Raw genomic sequence first — 25,917 nt, 5'->3', positions numbered from 1 at the left:
ATCTTCTCCCCACTCAGATTCAAGGAAGAGAGAGTCTAACAGCGGAAAACCAGTAGCATTGCCCCACACAAACCTAGCTATTTATTCACAGGTTTTAATATACGAATGAGTGGAAAAACCATGAAAAGTCTGCACCAAATTCTGGTCTTAAGAGCTTTGCCAAACCTCCACTGCTCATTCAGACACCAGCCTGTGACTTTTGCTCCAACAAACCTTCTATGATGAGCTGTAGGGGAGGAAAAGGAAGCCAGTTTCTAAAGTTTACATTGGAGTGAAGAATCCTAATCTTTGTACAAGGGTAGGGCAGCTCAAGTTCAAACGGTTTTGTCTTTCACCAGCAAATAAATATCCTATTCAGAAAGGAATTAATTGCTTAGGTTCGGAGCACCTCCCAAATCCATACAACACCAAAGTTCTTTGAAGTGCCTGTGTTCAGTTCAACATTACCTTTTTGAGGGAACATTCCAGAAATGGAATGCAGCACTGTGAGTCAGGAGAAAGATCCACACGCTCTGCAACGGGCAAGAGAGCAATCCTGGATTTTAAAACTCACCATCTCTTCCCCAGCTTCAGAGTAATGTAAACTTCCTATCCCTTCGCTTTTAGCAGAATAGGCTAATCGCTTCTTCTTGCAAATAGCGACACACAGGGATTTCCATGGGGACACCTGTTTCTTACCAACTATTCCTCACAATGTCATAAATCCAGAAGGAGTTCCTGACGTTTTCTTCCCGCTTCTCCTTGTCCTTGCTGAGTCCGGACAGGACGTGTATTTCATTCAGTTCCGGGTCAATGGTCGCTCTCTGAGTGAAGCCTGTCATTGGGACTGTGAATTGGAAAGACAAATGGTTGAAAAAAGAAGAACATTAAAGACCCCCCAATAGATACTGGAGGCAGTCTACAGGGTAATTCCCTGCTTTCAGAAATGAATACACCTTTTGTTTTGGCAGGGAAGGGGGCAAGGAGGAAGAAACCAAGAAAGAGTGAGAGCTACACCTGCCCCTGTGACTGCCCAGTGTGCTGCCCACCATCTTGATGCCCAAGCCCCACCTCTCCACTAGGGCAGAAGGAGGGTGAGGGAGGACAGTGGACATTATAGAATACAATCAACCAAGCGGTGGTACTTATTGAGTGCTTAATGTGTGCTGAGCACTGTATCAAACACTTGAGAGAGTACAATACAATAGAGTTAGTAAATGCATTCCCTGCCCTCAACTGACTAAAGTGAGGTGCACGCAGGGAACATTCTCTGAATTGCCTGGAGGGCGATCACAGGGTAGCCTGTTTTTTGGTTTTTTTTAACGTGTTTTCAGGGTTTAAAAAGCCAATTCATATTCTCCAATTCCCCATTTCTGTAATGTTTCTCCTGCCTCTTCACAGATTGAGAGATCCTTGAAAGCAGGGGTTGACTCGTTCATTTTTCGTCTGTATCTCCCCTATTACTCAACACAGTATTCTGCACAGTGTATATGCTCAATGAATTTAGGTGATGACGACACGAGGCATAGCACTGAGCCTCACAGGTTTAGGGCAGGGAAGAGGCAATTTTCCATTCCAGCCAGACTGTCATATAGGTCAGATCAAGACGACTGCCGAGATCTATTGTCAGTGCAGCACAGTTCAAAAATAATTGGAGAACTTATCTAGGTCAGGAAAAAATGCTCATCTGGTATTAGGGGATTTAAACAGAAAACCTTGTATGGGATTGCAAATAATTGCTTTAGACAAAGAGCGACTCATTAGAGGTGGTTCTGCTGTAACTAGAACTGCAGTGGCAGTTATGAGTCAGCTTTAAGATATTACCCTCCTCTGCCCCCCAAAGAGAAAGGGATGGCTAGGAGGCGTTCCCATTATCCTTGTTAATAGTTGAGAGCTCCGGCAGCAGCTCGGCCCCAACTCCCCCCGCCCCCCAGAAGCAATGAAACCGTTTCTTCTCCTCAGGGCTAAGAGGCATGGGGGCCCGGAGAATGGGAGTCCCATGTGGGACAGGGACTGTGTCCAACCTGAATAACTTGCACCTACCCTCATGGGAAGAACAGCGTGGTCTAGTGGATAGAACACAGGCCTGGGAGTCAGAAGGACCTGGGTTCTAATTCTGACTCTGCCAGCTGTCTGTTGTGTGGCCGCCGGCAAGCCACTTCACTTATCTGTACTTCATTTACCTCATCTGTGGTACAGGGGTTGTGTCCAACTGATTAGCTAGTATCTACCCCAGTGCTTAGTATAGTGCCTGGGACACAGTAAGCGCTTAAATACCATAATTATTTTTATTAAGAACTGTGCTTGACATATCATACACTTTGAACAAATATAATAATAACAATTATTATAAAGGGGACAAGGAGCAACCCTTGCGGAAGGCAGGCCCAGCGCTGAAGTTATTTTAGATGACAAAGCAAATAACTATTAATAGACCTGATTCAACGCATGAGAATGAGAAGTCAGATCGTAACCTGGAAAAACGAAATTTGCCAGAAAGGAGACATGGGTTTTTAACACTTTCAAATCAAACCTCCAAAAATAGTCTCCATCCCACAGAGAAATGGTAAGGAGAAAAAGGTATCATTATAAAGGAAAACCAGAGTTGGGGAGTATGAAAGCCAGGTTTTTGAGCGCAATTTTAATTTCACAGTGCCACCACCTCCTGACAGGACAGAAATTTAATAGGCAAGTGATGAATGACGTTTAGCTTTCCGTGTACGTCAGGTAATTGGGAAACTTCCTTTCCGTTTTGAAATTGAAGTTAAGATAAAATGAAGATGCCCAAAGTGCACTTTTGGTGTTCTGAATCTGAGAACGTCATGAAGCAAAAAGGCAGAGTTTAAAATAGTCCCTGGCCCTGCAGAGCACAAATGAAACAGCCCTGCAAAGGACAATTGTTACATACACCCAGAAGGAACAGAGTGTGAGTTGCACATTTTATCATTTCATCCTCACTCACGGAAAAAGTCTCCATGTCAGAAACTGGAAGTAATGGTGACACATCCACCTGTGCCCTCATAAAGAGCAATGCTTTCCCAGTAATCTTTGTTACTGCTTAGAGCCATCGATAAGTACTATATTCTCATAAAAATACTAAACACATAGATATGGGAGTAAGTACTTAAAACAAGCTGGGTAATTAGAGGCTTAATTATCCAGGAGCACTGTGCTTGGAAATAATCCCTAGAATTCCAGTAAAAGCATTTCATTTTCTTACTTGCCCTAAAATAGAGTCTTACCCATTACATTCCTTTTCAAAGGGGCAAGAGTTCTAACTTTCATTCACTCCAGATCAGACAAAAAATTTGTCCTTGGGGACAAAACATTTTAGCTGAGATTTCAATGACATTGCCCGCAAAGCTAGTGTAAAGCCATTTAATATGGGCATCTATCCTCATAACCTTCACTGCATGCAATTTCTAAATGAATCCCGCTCTTGTGGGTTTAAAATAGCCCTTGAGCACCATGGTTTTATTGTCAAATATCTCCTGAGCAGCACTGATGCCATTAAGTCTTGTTCACATTAGTGAATACCTAGGAAATATGAATGACATTTTGTGGTGGTGTGGCTCCAATTTTTTTTTTCTGTCTTCTCCCCTTTTCTTCCTCCCTCCTGCTCCATTGATGCATCCACAAAACCCATTAAACTATTTTTCCACACCACTGTCGACCACCAGGGCCTTTCCCATGAAGCTTGTATCCTATTCTGAACCTGAGCCATACCATTCCAGGCCTGCCCTCCTCTCCTCCGGGCTCTAGGACCACCTAACTTCCCTGGAGCCTGTAAGTTCATTATGGGCAGAGAACCTGCTTGCTAATTTATCTTGTATTATACTCTCCCAAGCGCTACGAACAAAGTTCGTACATAATAAGCACTCAATAAATACCACTGATTGACTGACTGATTGAAGTCCAGCTCCTTCCAGATTTTTCTGGGGTATGGGCCTTTTTTCCTGACACTGTGTGGCTACCTTGGGCCCAAGCTCTGCGCCCCGTCACTTCCTGGCTATTTCCGGGACTCCAATGGGTCACTTCCCAGTCACTTTCTGGCTGACCCTCCCCAGTCCAGCCGCTTTGCACTGGCTCCCGAAGGGCCTTGTCCTGCTATGCCCCAGCATGCTCAGTGGCTGGAGTGGCCGAACCTCCCCGGCATTACTATGTACGGTTCCACATCACTTGTCCTGCACATCCCTCATGGGGAATGGTTGGGATGAATAGGTGGGAAAAGTCGGGGGCTGGGAGTTGAGACACATGATTTGGAATTCCCCTGCTGTGTAACCACAGGCAAGTCACAACTTCTCTGTGCCTTAGTTTCCTCATCTGCAAAGTGAGGAAAATAAAACCTCTCTTTCTACCCAACAGGCCTCTAGACTGTGAGCCCATTGTTGGGTAGGGAATGTCTCTATCTGTTGCCGACCTGTACCTTCCAAGCGCTTAATACAGTGCTCTGCACACAGTAAGTGCTCAATAAATACAACTGAATGAATAAATGGTAAGAGTGAGATAATAGAGGGAAAAGAACTCTGAAAATAAATTAAGAAGTGCTACATAAATGCAAGGTAGCAATTACTATGGAAACTCCAGCTTGTTTCCCTGGTTGGGAACCAGGCTCTTACATATTCGGAGGTGCTGCAGTTTGTATCCTGGTTGGTTTCCCTGACAAACTCAGGAGTTGGGTTGGCACTTTGTCTGGTCACTATGGGGTTCTGCCAGTTTCAACAAGATGCCAGGCCAAAACAAAGATGTTGATCTTGAAGCAAGTAATGACAGAATACAGCCAAATGCTTTGTTACAGGGGATTACAACAGTCGATTCTTCCTGGCATTATGTTCTCAAGGGACCACTCGCCAATATTTCCTTACTCTTTCCAAATGCTTATGGGAAAGAAGCCCCTGAATCAAGCTCTTTTAAATAGCTTGTGTCTTGCAAACAGCATGGGTCCCAAGCCACAGATGCAACTGATAATTCATTCAGATTTCCCCAGAAAGAGGAGGGCAGCACAGTATTATCTCTAGTAGGCAAATGATATCCCAAGAGGGCAGAATGGAAGAGGTTGGAATGCTACAGGTGAATCTCGGGGGGTCGAGAACAACTTTCCTTTAGCTGGCATCTGAGCAAATGATGAATGAGCTTGTTAACTCTAGACTGTAAGCTCAATATGGGCAGGGAATGTGTCTGTACTGTTGAACTGTAGTCTCCCAAGTGCTTAAGGACAGTACTCTAAGCACAGTGAGCACTCAAATAACTGAATGAATGAGACCCCAATACATTATGAAGTTATATTTATTCTAGGAAGATTGGGATACTTATATCATTAGATCAAACAGGGGTGAGAGTCAGATTTGAGAAGCAGAATGGACCACCCCCATTCTAGAATTCACAAGGAACCAAATTTAATTGAATTATCCTATTGATCGATGGCATTCATTTACCGAGCCCTTACTGTGTGTTGAGTGGGCAGTCATTTTCCCTGCTCACAAGAGCTCACAGTCTACAGGCTTCTACAGAATCAAGCAGAACAGAATAGAGAGTCTCTGTGGAACTGTAAGCAGCCAAACATATCACTGATAACCAGAGTAATATCAAGCAAGATCAACAAATACATCCCAACAATGTGAATTTTCTCTCCTAAAACTGGCTTATGAACTTGGAAGCAATGAATTTTCCTTTTCTATTTTGGCCATTAGAACAAATATCTGCTTTGTGACAACTCTGAAATTATGCAACAGTTCAGTAACCTGATTCTTCTAATTTGCCAACAGTTGTCTAAACAGTTGAATAGAAACACAAACATTATTATTAAACATAATAAAAGAAACAATGGGGGCCTAGTTCTTTTAAAGGAGAACAAACCTGACAATTTGTATGCAGCTCCAGCACAAGGAAAAAAAATTTGAATTTCAAGTCAGACTTTCTCATTAATATCATAACTGGGAATTAGAGACGTAGTCTAGTTTTCTCACAATAGAGTCGAAAAATAAATTTTGAGAAGGATAGAGCCATCTAGAGGAGAAGTAGTTGACAGAATACATTTAGATTTTCAAAAAGGCTGTCAGGTTCTACACCAAAGGCTTTAAAAAAAAACCAACTAACTAATAATGGGATTATGGGACCTGTAGAAAATTGGTTAAAAGATAGGAAATGAAGGGTGTGGGAAAATGAACATTTTTCAGGGTGGAATAGTGGAGATAGTTCAAACATTAAGATGACACTGCATAATCCCTCTTGCAGACCACTTCTGAAGATGCAGTTAGAGGGGACACGATTGCAATCCTCAAAATTAGAAAGGGTCTTCAACCAGATCAACGCAGAATTCTTCACGAAATTCCTCCAACTCAAGTTGCATGCACTCCTACTGAACTTGGAGGATGTAGGTTCAGAAACAAAAAAGCAGAGAAAGTCTCACTTCTCTGAGCAGGATTAGGCCCAGCTGTCTAGTATAGGGCATTGCAGTAATTACTCCTCCTCCTCCTCCAACTGCTACAACACAGGAGGTGTTAAGCGGATGAGTTCTAGTTCCAGTTCTGCCAGAAGTTGGCTAATGTGAGTGAATAATGCATGCGCACTTTGCAATCGGCTGCCCCTTGCTCGCCTACCCACGCACCAGCAGTCTGTGCCACGGGGGAATCAAAAGAGCTTGAGTTGTGCTGCCGAGAGGCTCATCCACCCTTCCCGTCAGGCGACCCCATCCAATCGTGGAATTCTTTCCATGGGAAGTTGTGCAGGTTCAAAGGGGGTTTGCATAATTCAGGGTTAGTGGTCCACAGCTGGTTACTAGAGGGGAAGTTAGGGATGTCAGTTGGTCCATCCCTACCGACAGGATAGATGTTAAGAATCTGAATTAATACACAGTTCCTCCAAATGCCTTGCTGCATTGCCCGAGACAGACTTCTGGGCCGAATGGATTGATGGGTTTGTCTTACCAAGGACAGTGGGCACAGTCTGATGTCCCGGGTGCACAAAATGTAGCCAAAACTCATAAAAGGGCATGAGTAAGAGTTTTCGCCTGAACTGTCTGATAATACTCTGGCCATCTTTTTCAGTCAAGCCCAGAAGCCCAATTTGTCAGAACAAATCATTTTCAAAGGCCTACCGACTACAGTGGTACTAGTCCTCCAAATTAGCTCTATATTTATAATGGTTCTGGACCAAGTCAATAATAATAATGACAATGATCACTGTAAGCGCTTACTCTGTGCCAAGAGGTGGAGTAGATACAAGATAAACAGGTCAGACACAGACCCTGTCTCATGAGAGGTTCACAGACCAAAGGAGAGGAAAAAGGGGTATTTAATCCCCATTTAACAGATGAGAAAATTGGCAAATTTGTGCAGTGTTCCATATTTTATTCCCTTTAGACTGTAAGCTCCTTATGGGCAGGGTTCCTTTCTTCTAGCTCTACTGTACTCTCCCAAGTGCTTAGCACAGTTCCCTGCACACAGTAAGCACTCGATAAATACCACTGAAACTGAGACCCAGAAAAGGGCAGTGATTTGACCAAAATCACCCAGCATGCAAGTGGCAGAGCTGGGATTAGAACCCAGTACCCGACTCCCAGACCTATATTCTTTCCACTATACCACACTGCTCAGGGGGTGTAGCCCAAAAGGAATCACTTACTTGACTTTCACTTGACAGATAATTACCCTGTCTCTCCTTCAGAGCTTTACTGAAAGCACATCTCTTCCGAGAGGCCTTCCCTGGTTAAGCCCCCTTTTCCTTTTCTCCCACTCCCCCCAGCATCGCCCAGTCTTGCTTCTCTTATTCATCCCCCCTCCCAGACCCACGGCACTTATGTACATACCTGTAATTTATTTATATATATTAATGTCTGCCTCCCCCTTTAGACTGAAAGCTCCTTGTGGGCAGGTAATGTGTCTCTATTGTAATACTATATTCTCCTAAGGATTTAGTACAGTGCTCTGAACACAGTAAGTACTCAATAAATATGGCTGAATGAATTAACTTGACATAACTGAAACCAAAGATGTTGTGCTCCGATGCCAAACCACCAATCTGCCAAGCATTCATCTTGGGCTCCCAACTTTTTGATGGAATATTGAACCTTTATGCAGGGTCCCACTGACAAGAATGTTCCCATTGACATGAGTGCTCCATCCCCATGCCTCAGGCATTAACAGAAAGTTGGAATCGGCTGGGTGCATTCAGGGAGCCCCTTAGCCATGTTCCACAACTGCAGGATTTGATTACGGTCAACACTACAGATAACCATTGCAAAGTGTGAAAATGTAGAGTGCTGGCCAGCTAAAACGGTTCCAGCTGGACCATCCCCATTCTGTGTGCTCCCAGCTTTAGTTTCCCCTCTTCAAAATATCCAAGTTTTTATGTCTTTCTAAAAAGCGCTCTCTCTCAAATTACGAGCACCATGGCCTAATGGAAAGAACATAGGCCTGAGAGTCAGAGGACCTGTGTTCTAACGCCATCCCTTGTCTGCTATGTGACCTTGGACAAGTCACTTAACTTCTCTGTGTCTCAGACTCCTCATCAGTAAAATGGGGATTCAATATATGGCCTCTCTACCAACTTATGACAGTGCTTTGCACTCAGTACGTTCCCCCCCACCAAAATACCACTTATTGACTTATTTCCTAAAATGCTACTTCTACTTTATAAAAAGATTGAATATGTACCTGGAGCATCAATTATTTACCAGCAATCAATACCACTGAATGACCGATTGAGTGACAACACTGAAGGCCAACAGCAAGAAGGGTCCCATAATACCAAATTACAAAAGCTTTGGTAAGTTTCTGCTCTAAGTAGCTTGGCTGGTAATAATAGTCATATAGAACAACAATTAGTATAGTACTGTTTTCCAGAAGGAAAACAAGGCCATGGGGGCAGTTTCACAGATTAATGGGGGTAAGAAGGGAGGATTTGCAATGTGCAAGATTAAATATCTTTAGATTGTGCTGCCAAGCAACTTGACCAAGTGCCAGGAACCTTCACCAGTTTTTGTAAACTGACCCAGAAAGAAAAATGAGACAAACAGAATCAGTAAATAAAGATCACGTGTTAGACATGAACACATTTTGAAAGGATGGTTGTCCGGGGAAACAGGAAATGAGAATTACACAACAAACAATTATTCCTGCCAAGCTATTTTGCTAGAGCTTTTTCAGGAGATGACGATGCCGGGCCCCCTCCCTACTTCCCCAGTCCTCCAAAAGCATATTTAAAACTTTCAATAGGGCAGCTGAAGGTGAAATCAAGAAGACATCATTTAGCATTTTACCTCACGCACCTTCTTCTTCTGAAATTCAGATAAGCAGGGGTTTGTTCGGCTAGGTTTCCCAAAGGCAAAAGGAAACATCAAAAACATCTTTGTATTTCATATCTTAGCCCTGGCATCACTAGATAGGGACAGCGTGCTAAGATTATACCAACGGCACAGCCAAAGACCTTAATTTTCACAACGCGGCCCTGCATCCGCTTCCTATTTAGTGAACTTTGAAAATGCTTTTGGGTATTAAATCTGACTCAGGCAAAACATGCAAGTATCTTACGATCAGGGAACACTGTGAACAGGTCTTGTCCGCTGACCGGAAATCATGAGACCTGATTTCTAATTCTATAGCTGGCTAAAGATGTGTGCTTCTTCTTTGAGGGGGTGGTACACTTCTGTGTCTCGGTTTTCCCATTTGCAAAACGAGGTAGATGATACTGATCTTAACCTCCCGTGGGATAAACTGGGGCCACGTGAATTATTCAGAGTATCTATTTACTATCGATTTTCAAGGTCCTTGGAGAAGTCACTGCTGTAGCAAAATCAAGTGCCTCGTTTCCCTAATGTTAAATAAGAGTGATAATCTTGGATATAGACAAATACCACAGTCCACAGGGATGAACAAACCTCACTCTGTTTTGAGATGCTGCAGAAAAATCCCAGGCTATCTGCCAAGTCACCTGTCACAATAGTTTCTTCAAAAGTCATCAAGTCTAAAAAATTCATACCCAATGTATGGCTGTTAGTTTCACACACTAGCCAAAAGGCAACTATAAGCATGAAGTGGAAAGACAACCTTGAAAGGGGAAGGGAACCAAACAAATATCTTTTTCTAAAATGACCGGGGAAAGACAATTCATTGACATTAACTTCCAATCCCTGTCGCTACCACCAGAGATTATAAAAAAATTCATCTTTTTTCTATGCAATTTGCTTTTTTCCCCTGGTGTCCCAAACTATTTACATTTACTGTTCCTGTGGATGAAGCCAAAGAGGAAAACATTTCCTCGTACTACTCTGAAGCTGCAGTGTTAGGCTGGTCGCAGGAACTATAAGGGATGGAAATATTCTTTTAATCCCACCAATTTTTTCATGAACTTCTAAATGTGAGTCATAGAACCCTACTGAGTTCTGTCACTTATGTCCAGAAGCACCTAGTTTTCAACTGAGGCTTCAGTACAGTGTCAAAGACTGCATCTTTCATTCGTGGTTTACGCACGCTGCCTTGAAACGATACAGCTACCGTGAGAGGTTTTCATCCTAGTTTAAAGTCAGATTGAACATCCCAGTAAACTTCAACCCCACTTCAAATGAGCAACACCCACAGGCAGAAAACCAGAGGAGTTATGCCTAGATGATAAGAAGATGAGCTAAAAGCAACTTTACGACTTGGTTTCAGGATACAAAAAAAAGATTCAGTAATATTTAGTGAGTACCTGTTAAGTGTAAGGGAAAGATCCGTGAAGGATAATTTTTTTTAAAGAGCACTTTCCCGCTAGTGGACGCATTCTAATACAAGCAGGCTGTCAGGCAGCAGAACACAGAGGAGCAAACAGCAGGATGCAGACCTACATCAGAGAACCTCTGCCTACATAAAACGTAAGAGAGAAGTAGCATGGCCTAGTGGAAAGAGCACAGGCCTGGGAGTCAGAAGGACCTGGGTTCTAATTCTAGCTCTGCCAGTTGTCTGCTGTGTGACCTTGGGCAAGTTACTTAACATCTTCATGCCTCAGCTAATTCATCTGTAAAACTGGGGGTTAATACCGTGAGCCCCACGTGCGACATGGGCTGTATCCAACCTGATTAGCTTGTATCTTCCCCAATGCTCAGTACAGTGCCTGGCAACAAAAATCAGCTTAATAAATACCATCTAAAACAAAAATAACAAAAAAAGCCCCACGCCGCATGAAACTGCCAAAGGAAAGAGGGCCAGGAGAAAGCTGACGTGCTCAGAGGTAGGCTTTTCAATGGAGGGCAGATCAAGTTTGTAAGGTGGAAACAAGGAAGAAGAAAAGGGCAAGGAAAGAAACTATCATGGTCCCTGCAGCAAAAGGTCTCACCGCAGAGAGGAGACCACAGTGGTTTGGAGTCCCTTCCATACCCAGAAGAGAGATCTGCCGGCTACTACTATAACCACCACCACGGATGGTTCTGGCCTAGATAGGAAGGAGGTGCTGACCTGGGATAGTCAGACAACTTGGGCAGAAACCCGCTAGAATGGTCTTATGGGAGGGCGAAGGGGAGAAAACGCAGGTTTCAGCAATGCCAAGCTGGAGGCTAAATTCCCCCTACTCTGGCGTCATAGAGTCGTCCCAGCAAACTCCAACCCCCAACTGGGGAAGACAGACAAGAACAATGGCAATAAATAGAGTCAAGGGGAAGAACATCTCGTAAAAACAATGGCAAGTAAATAGAATCAAGCAATATGACCTAGTGGACACACCATGGTCCTGAGAATCAGAGAACCTGGGTCCCAATCATGGCTCCACCACTTGTCAGCTGTGGGGCCAGGGGAAAACCATTTAACTTCCCTGTGCTTCAGTTACTTCAGCTGTAAATGGGGACTATATGCTACTCCCTCCTACTTAGACCATGACCCCATGTGGGAGAGGGTTTGCGTCCAACCTGATTATGTTGTGTTTATCCCAGTCCTTAATACAGAGCTTGGCACAACAGTAAATGCTTCATTTAAAACAAATGTAGGTAAATTTACATAGTAAATCGCTACATGACCACTCTTCATTCTCCCCTGCTCCGACAGCTTTTCTGATGCCACCCAGCCACCCCTTTAACCCTCCTCCCCAGCCTCAATCCTCCTGCCAGTCCAGGACTCAGAATGGTTTTTGTTCTATTTTCAGATTCGCCAGTGCAAATCACCATGCTCCCTCCAACGTGGCCACCAACTGCTACCCGCAACCTCTCCCCCTTCCTGCTTTTAGCCCTATCCTGCTCGTCGGGGACCAAGGGATGGATGGTGAAGTGTGAACTTGGAGCAGCAGTGGTGGCCACCTTTGGTTCCCAGTAGCCATGGCCGCCATCACTATGTTTAGCTTCAGAGGAGATACTAATTTATGAAATGAGGGGGTAGGGAAGGAAAGTGTCTGGAAAACGGGGAGACCAAGGAGGGAGCTAGCTGGAGGAGGAGAGAAGAGGGCAGAGAGGGAATCGATTTACCTGCTGCGATTGGACGTAATGGCAGGGGCTCGGTAAATCACCAGATAGTGCAAGCCGTATCTCCGGCTGCACAGTGTTGTGGATTGGTTGTAACCCTGGGTACACCTGAATATGGTAAGTAGATTTCTCTGCTGACCTAAATCATATACATTCACACTCAGCTACTAAAAACCACTTGCTTTAGACCTGTAATGCAAACTCCAGAAGGTAAGTGGAGAGCTAACATTCAAAAATTAGGGACGGACTGGAGAAATAAAACACACCCAGCGAGGCCCTTCCAGCACTCCTAGTGGTCCTAGATTAAACATCTTTGGAGTTAAAATTATCAGCTCTTTACCACTTTTACCCCTAAAGTATTTGCTCCACTGCCTCTTCATTGGTTCCCCGGGGAAATCCAACCACTGACTCTTTTAGCCATTCCGCATCAAATGGAAACATTTGTCATTAGCTTTTGCTGACTGTTTCTGGCTGGGACCATCTGTGGATATCGTTTATAAACAGGACTGTCTGGCCAAACATAACGCTTGTCCCTCTACAAGGAGCTGGAGCGGTGTTTAAAGGTAAAATACAGCGGGCATCCAATCAGAAGGCTTTCATCCGGAAAACAAACATTTTAAAATAAAGATGGAAACAAAGGTGGAAGAAGCTTCCAAGGTACAATGCTGGCACACAAATCCATATTTCCTCGAGTGGTTAGTTTGCTGAAGATGTATTAATATGGCCTTTATGTAATACACTAGGTTGAAACCACCTGTAATTGTCAATAAGACGGCATTAGAGCAGATTAGAACATACTTGGAAAAAACAGTGCAATGCCACGTTGTTTGGTTTTTAAATATTCAGGAACTGTACACCACAGTCTTGATTAACCAAGTTCCTGATTACCCAGGGTAAAATTCAGATGCTTATGTCTTTGATTACACTTCACATTTGCACCTTAAATCTCTCTCAGGTAAAGCTGAAAACCTGACATGCAGTCGCTTCTAACTGACCAAGTTTTTGACAATGATCTCTAGAATCTGTTTACTGGGAGACTCTATAAAATGTACAAATCTAAAGAATAAGTACACACTCTGATATCTTCGGGGACAACACTAAAGGATGATGCTACCTCATATCTGAACCAACTCGGTATCCCAAATCAGGGGAACAAGGGAAAAGATGGTAGCATTCCCAGGGCAGTACTAAATGGGAAAAGCTAATGATTTTAAGAGGGAAAAATGATGAGCCCATCTGAGAGAGGCATTTTTTACATAAAAATCTGACATGGGGTCTGCAAAATCTGAAAGCTATGAAGTGCAAGTGCATTTCAGCCCACATTACAAACATCGGCTAATCATCTTCCTTAGCACCTGTGTGGGGGAGGAAATAGGCTGGAATTTCTTGCAGTCTGGAAAGCCAAATTTTGAAAATTTGCTGTAATTGGTTTGACTCACACAACAGAGGGAACTATTATCAGCAATGAAATTAGACCTGAGAAGCTCTTGCTTTCCATGCCATCCTGATTTTTTTTGACACTATCCCATCAGGTTCCTCCAGCTACTTAACAGGATATTATGAGAGTTACGAATTAAAATTAATATTTACAGAGTGTTCAGTGCCTTTTTGAAGGAAAGATGTCGATTGAGCGTAACGCAACAGACATTTCAGTTTGCAAGAGGCCTTCGGGATTCTGGCCTGGTCCCCCAATCCTGCTCAGGAAAAAGGGATGGAGGGAGGATGTGTCCCTTCAAACTGGAGCTCCAACAGGGGATGAGACTAGTGGAGTCCAGACATGCATCCAGAATGAAATGACAGTAATGATTCTCTGCCACTTTGGAGGAGGCTGGGGGCCTCTCAAAGCGCTGTCCCTGCTCCCTCACTCTTTGATGATGCTCCTAGGGGCTGAGTGAGACACAGAGCTGCCCTAAGAACTCCCGTAGACCCTCTGGGGGCTTGTGAGTGGAAGGGATTAAGATCTTCTAGCAGACTCTCCACCCCAAAACACAGTCCAGGAAACCTCGGTACATATCACCAATGAATGGGTTGAGGATGGGGGCCGAGTATCCACTCACTTTTTTCCCTCTGGAGAGCTGGGATTCCAATAACATCCAGTCACAGTTGAGAGAGTCATTTGAGAGAGTTCAAAGGCCTCAGAATAATCTTCTAGAATCTTGGTTTTCTCTTGCTAAATACTAAATTAACTTTAAGGCAAATACACCTCCTTTAAGCCCTAATACAGCTTTCCATACACTGGCATAGTCCTCAAAGATCCAGACAAGGGATTCCAGTCCATCTTGGATTGGACCCTATTCCTGAGGTAGTAACGGCAGTACAAGTAGTGAGCTTCTCCAATAGACTGAAAGCTCCTTGTGGGCAGGGAACATGTCCACCAACTCTGTTATACTGTACACTCTCAAGCACTTAGTAGCGTTCTCTGCACATATAAAGTACTCAATAAATACAACTGATTGCCTGGAGCACCCACCCATTACAGTGCACTGTACCGGAATTACAGGATAAAGATGTGATACATGTCCCCCCGCCCGTAAGATAAGTGGGAGTCAAGCATAAAAATATTTAAAACGGCCAAAATAAATAATTGACTCCTGAAGAGGGTACAAATAAGTTCATAAGTGATAGAGTTGGCTGAAGAGATGCTATAACTCAATATCTAAATTAAAAGGAACAGGTAAACATTACTTTTCAATTTCTAGGTGCCCTTTTTGACAAATCATTACTCTGACTGGCCTATTTAAGATCAGCCCTTCAATCAATTAACTTTCCAGCAGAGAGCTACAGACCAAAAAAAAAAAAAAAGGCAAAAAGCCATGATCATTTTTTTTTTAAAATCAAATTGGCTTGCTCCTCTGGGAATGCCAGAGGAGGATGAATTAGGCCCCACTTAAGGTTTACTTCCAGACTTCAGTCAGGACCTGAGGTAACAGCTGGAAGGCTGGGGCAATGTGAGTTAGCTTAAGGGTCCTGGACAGGAGTGGACCCTGAGAAAAGCTCCAGAGCCGACCAAAAATCTCCGAGGTGGGTTCAGAACTGACCTGCACCACTCTGGGATAACCCAGAATCAGGCCAGACCTCTCAAGGCTGGCAGGACCATGGGGGATGGCACATCTGAGCTCACCCAATATGACAATGAGCCACGCAGTACAGGGCAAGCCACGGATGCAATATTGGACAGCTTTGGTAAAAATGACGACTTTCCAATAGAAGGTGCTGTGTGTCAGACCACTAAAATTACCTGCCTTTCTGAAGGGCCCAGCATATAATAATAATTATGGTATTTGTTAAGCACCACTTGTATTTGTATAATTATGTATAATTTGTATAATTATGGCATTTGTTAAGGCACTGTACTAAGCACTGGGGTAGATACAAGATAATCGGCTCAGACATAGTCCCTGCCCCACATAGGGCACACAGTCTTAACCCCCATTTTACAGATGAGGTAACTGAAGCCCAGAGAAGTAAAGTAAAACCTGTCTTTTTTGAAGGGCACAGCATATAATAATAATTATGGTATTTGTTAAGCGCTATGTGCAAGGTACTGTACTAAGTGCTGTTGTGACTCGCCCAAGGTCACATAGCAGACAAGTGGAGCCAAGATTAGAACCCAAGTCCTCTGACTCCCAGGCCTGACCTCTTTCCACTAGACCACACGGCTTCTCTAATTAATCAAAGGGCAATGTCATTCCGTTTCAGCTCGGTGGTTACTCCTAACCAATATACTGTAGCTTACTGAAGAAATAAAGGGAAATAATGGGGGAACAATGTGTTGGTTGTTAGAAAAGGCTGGAGTGTCTGGAACCTGGGAATTGCCAGCTATTAACATTTCCCAGAGTTTCCAGTAGCATCCTGAAAGGACAAGAGCCACATTTAAGACTTGCTCCTACCCTTTAAGGAGACTCCTGAGGCTTCAGTAGCTAGATGATGGCTTCTAATCACATGATCAGTCACCTGGAGTCAACCCAGGAATGAAATGAGACCATCGTAGACCTCCGTCTCCCCTGCAGCCTTGAAGTCCAGAAGGAGGCGTGCTGATCTGAGTAGAAGACATTCCTTTCCTCCACATAGGGCAACTGCTGGGTGCCTCAGGTTAGACACGAGACTGACACCGTCAGTCCCAACAGAAGCTCCCGTCCAGGCAAGGGGAGGGAAAAATTTCAGCCTGGCTCTTCTTTAATCCCAAGATTTCTGGGTGTGGGGCTTTTGTGGCTACTCTGTAGAACTATTTACAGCTAGAAAACAACTAGAGATGACAGAAAGCTTTCAGAGCATTTGCTTTGTGTTTCAGTGGAAGGTTATGCCTCTCCTGAAAACATAAGTGGTACTGGCACTCAATGATTTTAACACCGGTGGGGGCGGGGGCGGCGGAGGGGGGAGTCAGGAAGGGAAAAGCAGGAAAAACTAAAGAAGAGTTCAGACAAGGGTCATAAGATTTATTTAGTAAAGAGTTAGTTATTCTAACAGAATGGAAATCTTAAGGCCTCGAATCATTTAGAAATAGGCTGCCTAAATTATTGCTCTGCTATATTTTAGAGAAAAACCTTGAATTGGTAAAGAAAAGACAGAAAGTGAAGGAACCTTCCATTTATAAATGGGCCCTGATTTCTTTCCAACTGAGATACGTGGTGGGCATAATGCAACATTGGCCCTGTGCTAGAAAGGCACTTTAGATCTATTTAAAGTGGCTGCATTACTGAATGAATAATTATTTTGAAGAGGATCACAGAAAGCATTGATGACAGTGGACATTAAGATGCTCTCTGGTTTGTTTGCCCTGTCACACCACAATGCAATCTAACATTAGCTGAGAGAAAACCACCATGTTGCTAGAAAACGTAAACATTCCCCTCAAGAGACACGGCCTCATTATCTGCATCAATGGCACCGATCGAATACTTCGCCATAATTAAACCAACATGACAGTGTGGTTAGTACAGTAGAAAGGTGTATGTGTGGGTGGAGAAGCAATGAAAAGATCTAGAGGTGAATAAGAGCCAGACGAAACATACATTTTTGTTTTCCAAAAGAGAAAAGGGATGAAGTACCTTGTACGCACGTGTGCTCATTCCCCGCACCCCCCAAGCACATTTAAGTGGTATTTGTTAAGGGCTTCCTATGTGTCAAGCACTGTACTACGTGCTGGGGTAGACATACCCCATGTCCCACATAGGGCTCAGTCTTAATCCCCATTTTACAGATGAGGCAACTGAGGCCCACAGAATAATAACTGTGGTATTTGTTAAGTGCTTACTTTGTGCCAAGCATTGTTCCAAGTGCTTATTACGTGCCAAGCCCTGGGGTAGACACAAGCTAATCTGTTTGGACACAGTCCATGTCCCACATGGGGCTCACAGTCTTAACCCCTATTTTACAGATGAGGGAACTGAGGCACAGAGAAGTTAAGTGGCTTGCCCAAGGTCACATAACAGGCAAATGGCAGAGCTGGAATTAGAACCTAGGTCATTCATTCAATAGTATTTATTGAGCGCTTACTACGTGCAGAGCACTGTATTAAACACTTGGAATGTACAATTCGGCAACAGATATAGACAATCCCTGCCCAGTGACGGGCTCGCAGGTCCTCTGATTTCCAGGCCCGTGCTCTATCCACTAGGCCCCACTGCTTCTCTCTATATACACACATGTTATATATGTACACATCACACACCCATAAACACACACACAATGTGTGTCTATGAAAAGACAATATCTCTGACAGTGTAGACTGCATTTGCTTATTACCAGACCTTGGTTCTTACTTGATTACTCTACATAAACCCCAAACCATTTAGGCCAACCTACCTACTGGCCCTTGTTCTTGCCTCTCTGTCTGCCAACCTTTTGTTCCCGTCTTCCATTATGCTTGGAACTCCCTCCCAATCAACCAGTGGTATTTACTGAGCACTTACTGTATGCCGAGCACTGTACTACGTGCTTGGGAGGGTAATGTAAATGTAAATGTACAATGTAAAAGTTGGTAGACATGTTCCCTGCCCACAACAAGCTTACAGTCTAGAATCCCTTTCCCATCTTGTAGATCACTGTTCTCCTCATTTTTAAGGCCTTCCCTGATTAATCTCTCATTTCCCCATCCTATTTCTCCCAACTACTGACACTTGGGCATTTCAAAGGCCTTTAATTACTTGGGAACTCACCCGACACCACCTTTTGAAGCACTTTTGTACACACCTGTATACCCTATTATTTGCTTCTACCTGTAATTTATTTTAGTAACTGTCTCTTCTGCTAGACTGCGGTACAGAATCTTTGAGGGCAGGGATCGTGTCCACTATCCTACTGTACTCTCCACAGCCCTTAAGTCAGTGTTCTGCACAGGGTAAGCACTCAGAACATGATCGATTACTTGGCTGAGAGTTAGCTTAATCTCTGCAATGAAGATGGCCGATAAGTGACTGCATTCCGGCAGTTAAGGTGTGCAGCCTGTGATTTCTTTGGAAAATGACTCCAGGCATGATGACCAATTGGATTTTCTTTTAGAGAAAATAACCGGCTCGGTAAGAAAACAAATTAATCAGATTGGCCAGGCTGCTTTTAATTTGTTTTCCTTTCTTTCAGATGTTTGGCTTCATCTTTTTCCATGACATCAGCAGTCAAGAGATTGATCAAGGAAGACGTCAAGTAGGATACAAAGAAGTCTAGTGAACAAAGAAGTCTAGTGAACTGGGAGATAACACCAACCTGAGTTACCGTGTTTACAGGGCCAACACTATTAGACTACAAGGGCCTGGGTTCTAATTACGGCTCCATCACCTGTCTGCTGTGGGTCCTTGGGCAATTCGCTTGACTTCTTTGTGCCTCAGTTACTTCATCTGCAATGTGTAAAACTGTGACCCTAATGTGGGACATGGACTGAGTCCAATCTGATTAACGTGTATCTACCCCAGTGCCTAGTATAGTGCCTGGCACATAATAAGTGCTCAACAAATACCACAAAAGAGTATCTCAAGGGCAGAAATTATATTTTACATTCATCTGCATACTCTTCCCTTCCCTCACAAAGACCTACCCAGTACAGTGAATATTGTTCATGACGGGGTTGGGAGCTGTAGACTGAATAGCTGTCCAGCAGCCACTTTGAATCTACTGGGAGATTCCAATAATCCTCCTAAACTGGGCATCTTTGGAACACTCTGGGAGTGGCCTAGGGATTCAGGCTGGGTCCTGTTCCAAGGAGCCATTGCCCTATAATGATTCATTCCAAGCCACGCAGCTCCCACTTAGCGGGAAACAGCATAGCCTAGTGAAAAAGGCACGAGCAAAGGACTTGAGTTCTAATCCCAGGTCTGCCATTTGACTGCTGTGTCACCACTTCTCTGGGCCTCAGTTTCTTCATCTGTAAAATGGGGACTGAATACCTGTCTTCCCTCCTACTCCGACTGTGAGCCCCAGGTGGGACAGTACGTCTGACCAGATTAACTTGTACCTACCCCAGTGCTTCACTCAGAGTAAGTGCTTAGCTAGAATCACAATTATTACTGAAGCATCCCGGAGGGCTGGAGAGCTAAGAGAGCAATGAGGAGGCCGGGTGGAATCTGAGGTGAGCCACCTTAGCCCCCCTGGACATTCTCCATCAGCAACGGGCCTGGCCCGCTTGCCGCTGCTGCCGTCTCGGGTTCCCAGAGAGATCCCGGGTTACCCCAAAGTTAGTGTGGGATTCAAGAAACCTTCATCTTCAGCCACTGGAGCAAAGCTAGCTTGTTGACCCTTCAGAATTCAACATCATTGGATAATTTTATCTGCCAAATAATAATAATAGTAATAATAGTACTTAAGTGCTTACTATGTGCCAAGCACTACTATAAGTACTGGGGAAAAATTCATGTTAATCAGGTTGGACACACTCCCTTGTCCCACATGGGGCTCACACTCTTATCCCCATTTTACAGATGAGGTAACTGAGGCCCAGAGAAGTGAAGTGACTTGCCCGAGGTCACACAGCAGACATGTGGCGTAACTGGGACTAGAACCCAGGTCCTTCTGACTCCCAGGCCCGTGCTCTATCCACTAAACCATGCTGTTCTCAAGATATTAGTGACATGAATTATGACTTAACAATGGTTGGAAAAGATTTTATAAAGCTTTGCCCAATTTTTCCCCTTGTTTTTGGCTTACAATGGGAATCTGCATCTAATGACAATCCAAGTACAGTCTGTTCTGCCCTCACATGTATTTTTACAATGTTACTGAAGAATTAGGAACCCTTCTTCCAACCATGAGCATCCACTGGGATACAAAGTAAAGAATTATTAAAAGAAACAGTTTTGCAAGTGGTGTTGGTCAAGGCATGGCTGCAACACAACTATTCTGTAACATGAAGGGGAACACTAACTGCCAGGTTTTCGAAGACCTGACTGCATAATACTAAATTTTATTTGGCTATGAGTCGGCACTTCAGTTCTTTCACAAACAGGAAGCGACAAGCAGTCTAAATAGAATGGAGGTAGCACTGAAAGTTTGGCTGGAAGGGCTCTATTTTAAGTCCACTAAAGAACATATGCTCTTCACTTTCTCTTCTTTACACCTATTTAATTACACTGTATCTTACCAAGTTTCTGTAACAAACCACATAGCCCTGCTGTAAAAAGGGATGTCTTTTACAACTTGATTTTCCTCTTACTATTAAACAGCTCACATACTGGGGATCTGCCATAGTTCCCACGTTTCTGCTCACTGCCAAAAATTCAACATAACCTGACACTTAGATACAATGGCTGTTTATGAAGTTCATGTATGTGCTCAGAGATAGCATTTAAACCACATTACTATTATTATAAATTACTACTTCTTAATTGCTGCTGCTAATCCATTAGCTAATGCTTTTTTGGAATGAGAGGAAAGTGTGATTATGGGGTAGGTGACAAAAGATTTTTGAGCTTAACTAAAAAACTACATAATTTGGAATTCCATTTCTAGACAGTTCTAGAAGTGATGAGTAAAAACAGTGTTTGGAATCTGATGTGGCTGATGTAACTTAAAATATGAACTAAAACAAAACCCAATGGTAAGAATTCTTAAGAGGGATAAAAGATCACTTTGAATTGGAGGCCTTTAATGGCTCATCTTGTTTCCTTTACTGACCTATCACTTTATCGTTTAAACATCAGTGGCCAATTTTCCCCAAAAGCCTATATAATGGAGTAGCAGCTAACCGAGGTAATTTTGGGCCAAGTTCATTTCAAACAACAGCACTTAACTATAGTAGTCTTTTAGAATGGAAAACTAGTTTACCTCATCAATATGTAGCTATTGAACATCCAATGGAGCATTAAAACAACCTGCTCTACCTTTTTCATAGAAACTTCCACAACCAATTTTCTTTCTCCAACCCAGAAGAGCCGACGATTACAACGATACTGCCTTCCAGTGAGACAAACGAGGTAACTGAGGCACTGAGAAGTTAAGCGACTTGCCCAAGGTCATTCGGCAGACAAGGGCTGGTGCCAGGATTAGAATCCAGGTCTTCTGACTCCGAGGCCCCTGCTCTTTCCACTAAACCATGCTTCTTCGCCAGGTAAGCCCGCTTTTCCCCTACTCCCACTCCCTTCTGTGTCACCTAAGTGCTTAGATTTGTACCCTTTAAGAACTTGGTATTCACCACATCCTCAGCCCATAGCTCTTATGTAGATATCTGTATTATTCATTCAATAGTATTTATTGAGCGCTTACTACGTGCAGAGCACTGTACTAAGCTTTTGGAATGTACAAATCGGTAACAGAAAGAGACAGTCCCTGCCCTTTGACGGGCTTACAGTGATGTGTGTCTCCCCATGTAGACTGTAAACTCCTTGTGGGCAGGGAATGTGTCTACCAACTCTGTTATATTGTACTCTCCCAAACACTTAGTACCGTGCTCTGCACACAGTAAGTACTCAATAAACACCACTGACGGTGCTCTCAGCTAATTTTCCCAATCCCAGTCCATATTTGACATTCCTCTGGTCCCCTGTTCATTCCCTCTACTCCAGAGTAGGGTTTTCTCAGGTGGAACCAGGGAGAGCATGTGTTCACTTATCACTCTTCTCTCTCCTCAGTCCACGACAACCAGAATGGGCATCCCTACAGCCTAAAACAAACCCAGGACGAGGGCCAAATTAGGACCTAGCTTTCCCACCGGAAAGACAAGGGAGGATCCAAGCTTCACATCCACACTACACAAGGACCGGAAGAACCCTCATTCTCTCCAATCAATCGGGAGCATTTACGGAATGCATACTGTGTGCAGAGCACTGTAATAAGCACTCAGGAGAGAACACTACACTATTTCAGAGTCGGGAGGAATATTGCCTACCTGTAACGAGTTTGGTCTCCCCTGCAAGCTAAGACCATCAAGAGTCTACGGCGGATTTCAGCTCTCTCTCCCAAACTTTAAAAGCCTGTTTAGTCCCTGTGTACTGGAGCCCACTACAGCCTGGCTGCAAGATATTCTCTCAAGTCCTGCAATAGCAGAAGCAGCCTTATTCAGCACACAGCTCACAGGCTGAGACTCCAAAACTAGACTGTAATCTCACCGTGGACAGGGAACGTGTCTACCAAGTCTGTTATACTGTACTCTCTCAAGCACTTGGTAGAGTGTTCTGCCTATGGTAAGTGCTCATTGACTGATTGATTTAGAGGGCAGGCCTGATATCTCCTGGAAACCCAGCACAGCTGGATGGTGAGGAAAGGGATTCCATCGCACTCTCTCAGCCCCACCAGGTGGTACTGGGTTTAAAGTAGTCAATGGCTGTGCTTTAGAGATACCCTCGTCAAACCACCCCTTCCACCCCTCCCCTGCTCTGGCAGGGGCCTAATGCAGGCTCTACATCCAGAATCCTCCCAGCTACTCGAGGGGCCTGGTTGCCTTACTGGCAGCTCAATTAAATGAGAATGAGGCCCAGGGGCTGTACCCCTTTCTCTTTCCTCTCCTGAAGGTCATTCATTCAATAGTATTTATTGAGCGCTTACTACGTGCAGAGCACTGTACTAAGCACTTGGAATGTACAAATCGGTAACAGATAGAGACAGTCCCTGCCCTTTGATGGGTTTACAGTGTAATCGGGGGAGACAGACAGACAAGAACAATGGCAATAAATAGAATCAAGGGGAAGAACATTTCATTTCAAGGGGAAGAACATCTCCCCTTTTGGAACATTTATTTGGCTCAAGTTATAATGGAGTAGACAGTGCAGTGTGGTAGACGAGTTTAAATCTGAACTCTGCCACTACACGTTGATGTTGGAGAAGTCAGCTTCCTAAGTGATAAAACAGAGGTAAGACCACTTTCCCCACCAGAACTGCCTAGGAATATTATGAAAACGGCTCAGAGGAAACATATTAAGCACAAAGAGCTTCTTGGAGAAAAGTACTAAAGAAATTCACGAAGTTATTCCTACTACTCAATTTGGATTCCTCTTGACCCAAGAATGCTTCCAAAGTCTAATGCCGGAAACCCCAGAGATAGCCAATTTATGTGCATAATTGTTCTGGGCCCGCTCAACATCAATATGAGCATTTATTGAACACCTAAAGCACCCTGAACTGGGCCCTTGGGATCATGTAATAAAAGCAAATACTCTGTGCTGTTGCTATTGAAGTGGATGAATTCCCTCTAAATCCACATAAGCAAAGCAGGGCTTGTTTTCCCCCAAATGTGCTAGAGGAAGATTCCATTTCTTCAGAGGGCAAAACGTTTGTCAGGAGAAAAAGATCGGATTTAATTAACACCAATTTGGAATCCAGGTGCCAGGATGGCAAGTAAAACTGAGGTAATTTTAAAGGTACCCTTAATCGTAGCCTTCAAAAGTAGCAACTAATAGAAACAGAATATCCAAAAATCTTGCCAGGAAATCAACTGGGCAAAACACAAGGAAACAGTCACTAGGAAACAGGCATAACACTGACCTGAGGGAGGTGGGTGGACGCACTAAAAATCTCTGATTCCATAAATGCTCATTCTGAATGCCTGAAACGTACTTAAGTCATTCGACTGTCTCTAAGAAGGCTCTTGGGGCAGCTGAATCACGGAAATATTCCACTTACCCCAGATACCATCACGCAGGAGCCAACCAACGCAGTTCCTTAATCCACAGATAGAACAAACGCATTTATGACCTGCGATTGAGTCACATCAATGCTATTTCTGCCCGAATTAACTGTACTGCTGACTGAAATGCCTCGTCAGAGGAAGCTGCAGTTACACAAAGAATGGAGCAGAGACTTAATGTTCACCTCCTACACAGAGCAGCAAATAAGAAATATACATGGTCTCTTTCTCTGCTAATCAGGAAAAACCTGCTTAGACATCAAGTTAACCCATTTAGAAAGGCAAAAGGAGAATACGAAGGAGAATAAAAACCACCTACAAGTACCCAGGGCCAGAGTGGAGAAGAAGGTATTTTGGGTAACAGGTATTTTTATAATTTGGTGACAAATAGCTTCTCTTTTTTTTTTGGAAGGGGACACCTTAGTATATCCACAACAGATAACTTCACCCATGAACTCATGAATCAGCTTAGTTTCATCCCCAGAAAACACCTGTAAATTCTGCTCATTTCACCAACCAGGAGGCACATGTTAAATAAATAGTTGGCCAACAAATCCGAACAGCAGTGGGGTTCAAAATCCGATTCTAGAGCCCTAAAACATACAAAGCAGCATGAGAAATCTTAAAATGATTAGCGTAACCTTCACTTGCTGCTTCTATTATACATGGCTTATGTAATGATGACAGAGACTGAGAGCACATTTTCCTGATCCAATGCCATTTTACCAAATAGACTCCAAAGCATGCTACTGTGCTTGACAGTAACTTTTTGTGGTTTGGGATACAATGGGCTTTTGTTTGGTGCTTGTTAAAAAACTTCTAATTCCAATATTTCCTTTCGCCAACAAGGGAAATTCTGGAAGTTGTCTATTTACTTTCTCAGATGTACAAGGGTGAGAGTCTGAAAATCCATTCATAAGTAAAGTTTAATGAGCCAGTTGGTGCTGAGAGCATGCTTTCTGTGAATAATAGGGGTGGGGTGTTTTTTGAGACAGCAGTGAGAATTTTATCTCATTCTTTAAGTTATCTGTGTTTGGCAGATTTTCTCTCTCCCTATACAATACAAATCAGTTCTAAATGCCTATAAATCTAAGGCGGTTTCCAATGTTAATTTAAAAATTTAAGTCTTCCCTCAAAAACAATGTTTTTGGAAACAGATATTAAAATCTCAATAAGGTAAGCAACTGTGAGTAAATGACACGAATCGGAGCGTCTCAAAGCCTTTTAAGATAATAGTAATTATGGTATTTGTTGAGCGCTTACTATGTGCCAAGCACTGTTCTAAGCCCTGGGGTAGATACAAGGTAATCAGGTTGTCCCTTGTGGGGTTCACAGTCTCAATCCCCATTTTTACAGATGAGGTAACTGAGGCACAGAGAAGCTAAGTGGCTAGCCCAAGGTCATACAGCAGACAAGTGGCAGAGCTGGGATTAGAACCCATGTCCTCTGACTTTCAAGCCCGTGCTCTTTT

At 43.5% G+C, this 25,917-nt stretch overlaps 1 protein-coding gene across 2 annotated transcripts in view; it reads right to left on the bottom strand.

Moving 5' to 3' along the window:
* The window catches only part of MKLN1 (muskelin 1), a 191,490-nt gene that overhangs the window by 32,994 nt on the left and 132,579 nt on the right, over positions 1-25,917 (bottom strand). For both annotated transcript variants that reach the window (XM_029073153.1, XM_007671025.2), the window contains exon 13: positions 679-826. In XM_029073153.1, the coding sequence (XP_028928986.1) occupies positions 679-826 (148 nt within the window). The remainder of the gene's footprint in view (positions 1-678; positions 827-25,917) is intronic.

This window comes from Ornithorhynchus anatinus, chromosome 10, assembly GCF_004115215.2.
Source record: "Ornithorhynchus anatinus isolate Pmale09 chromosome 10, mOrnAna1.pri.v4, whole genome shotgun sequence".
In the NCBI taxonomy this organism is placed as follows: domain Eukaryota; kingdom Metazoa; phylum Chordata; class Mammalia; order Monotremata; family Ornithorhynchidae; genus Ornithorhynchus; species Ornithorhynchus anatinus.
The sequence above is the reverse complement of the archived record's forward strand: the minus strand, read 5'-3'. Positions and strand labels throughout refer to the sequence as shown.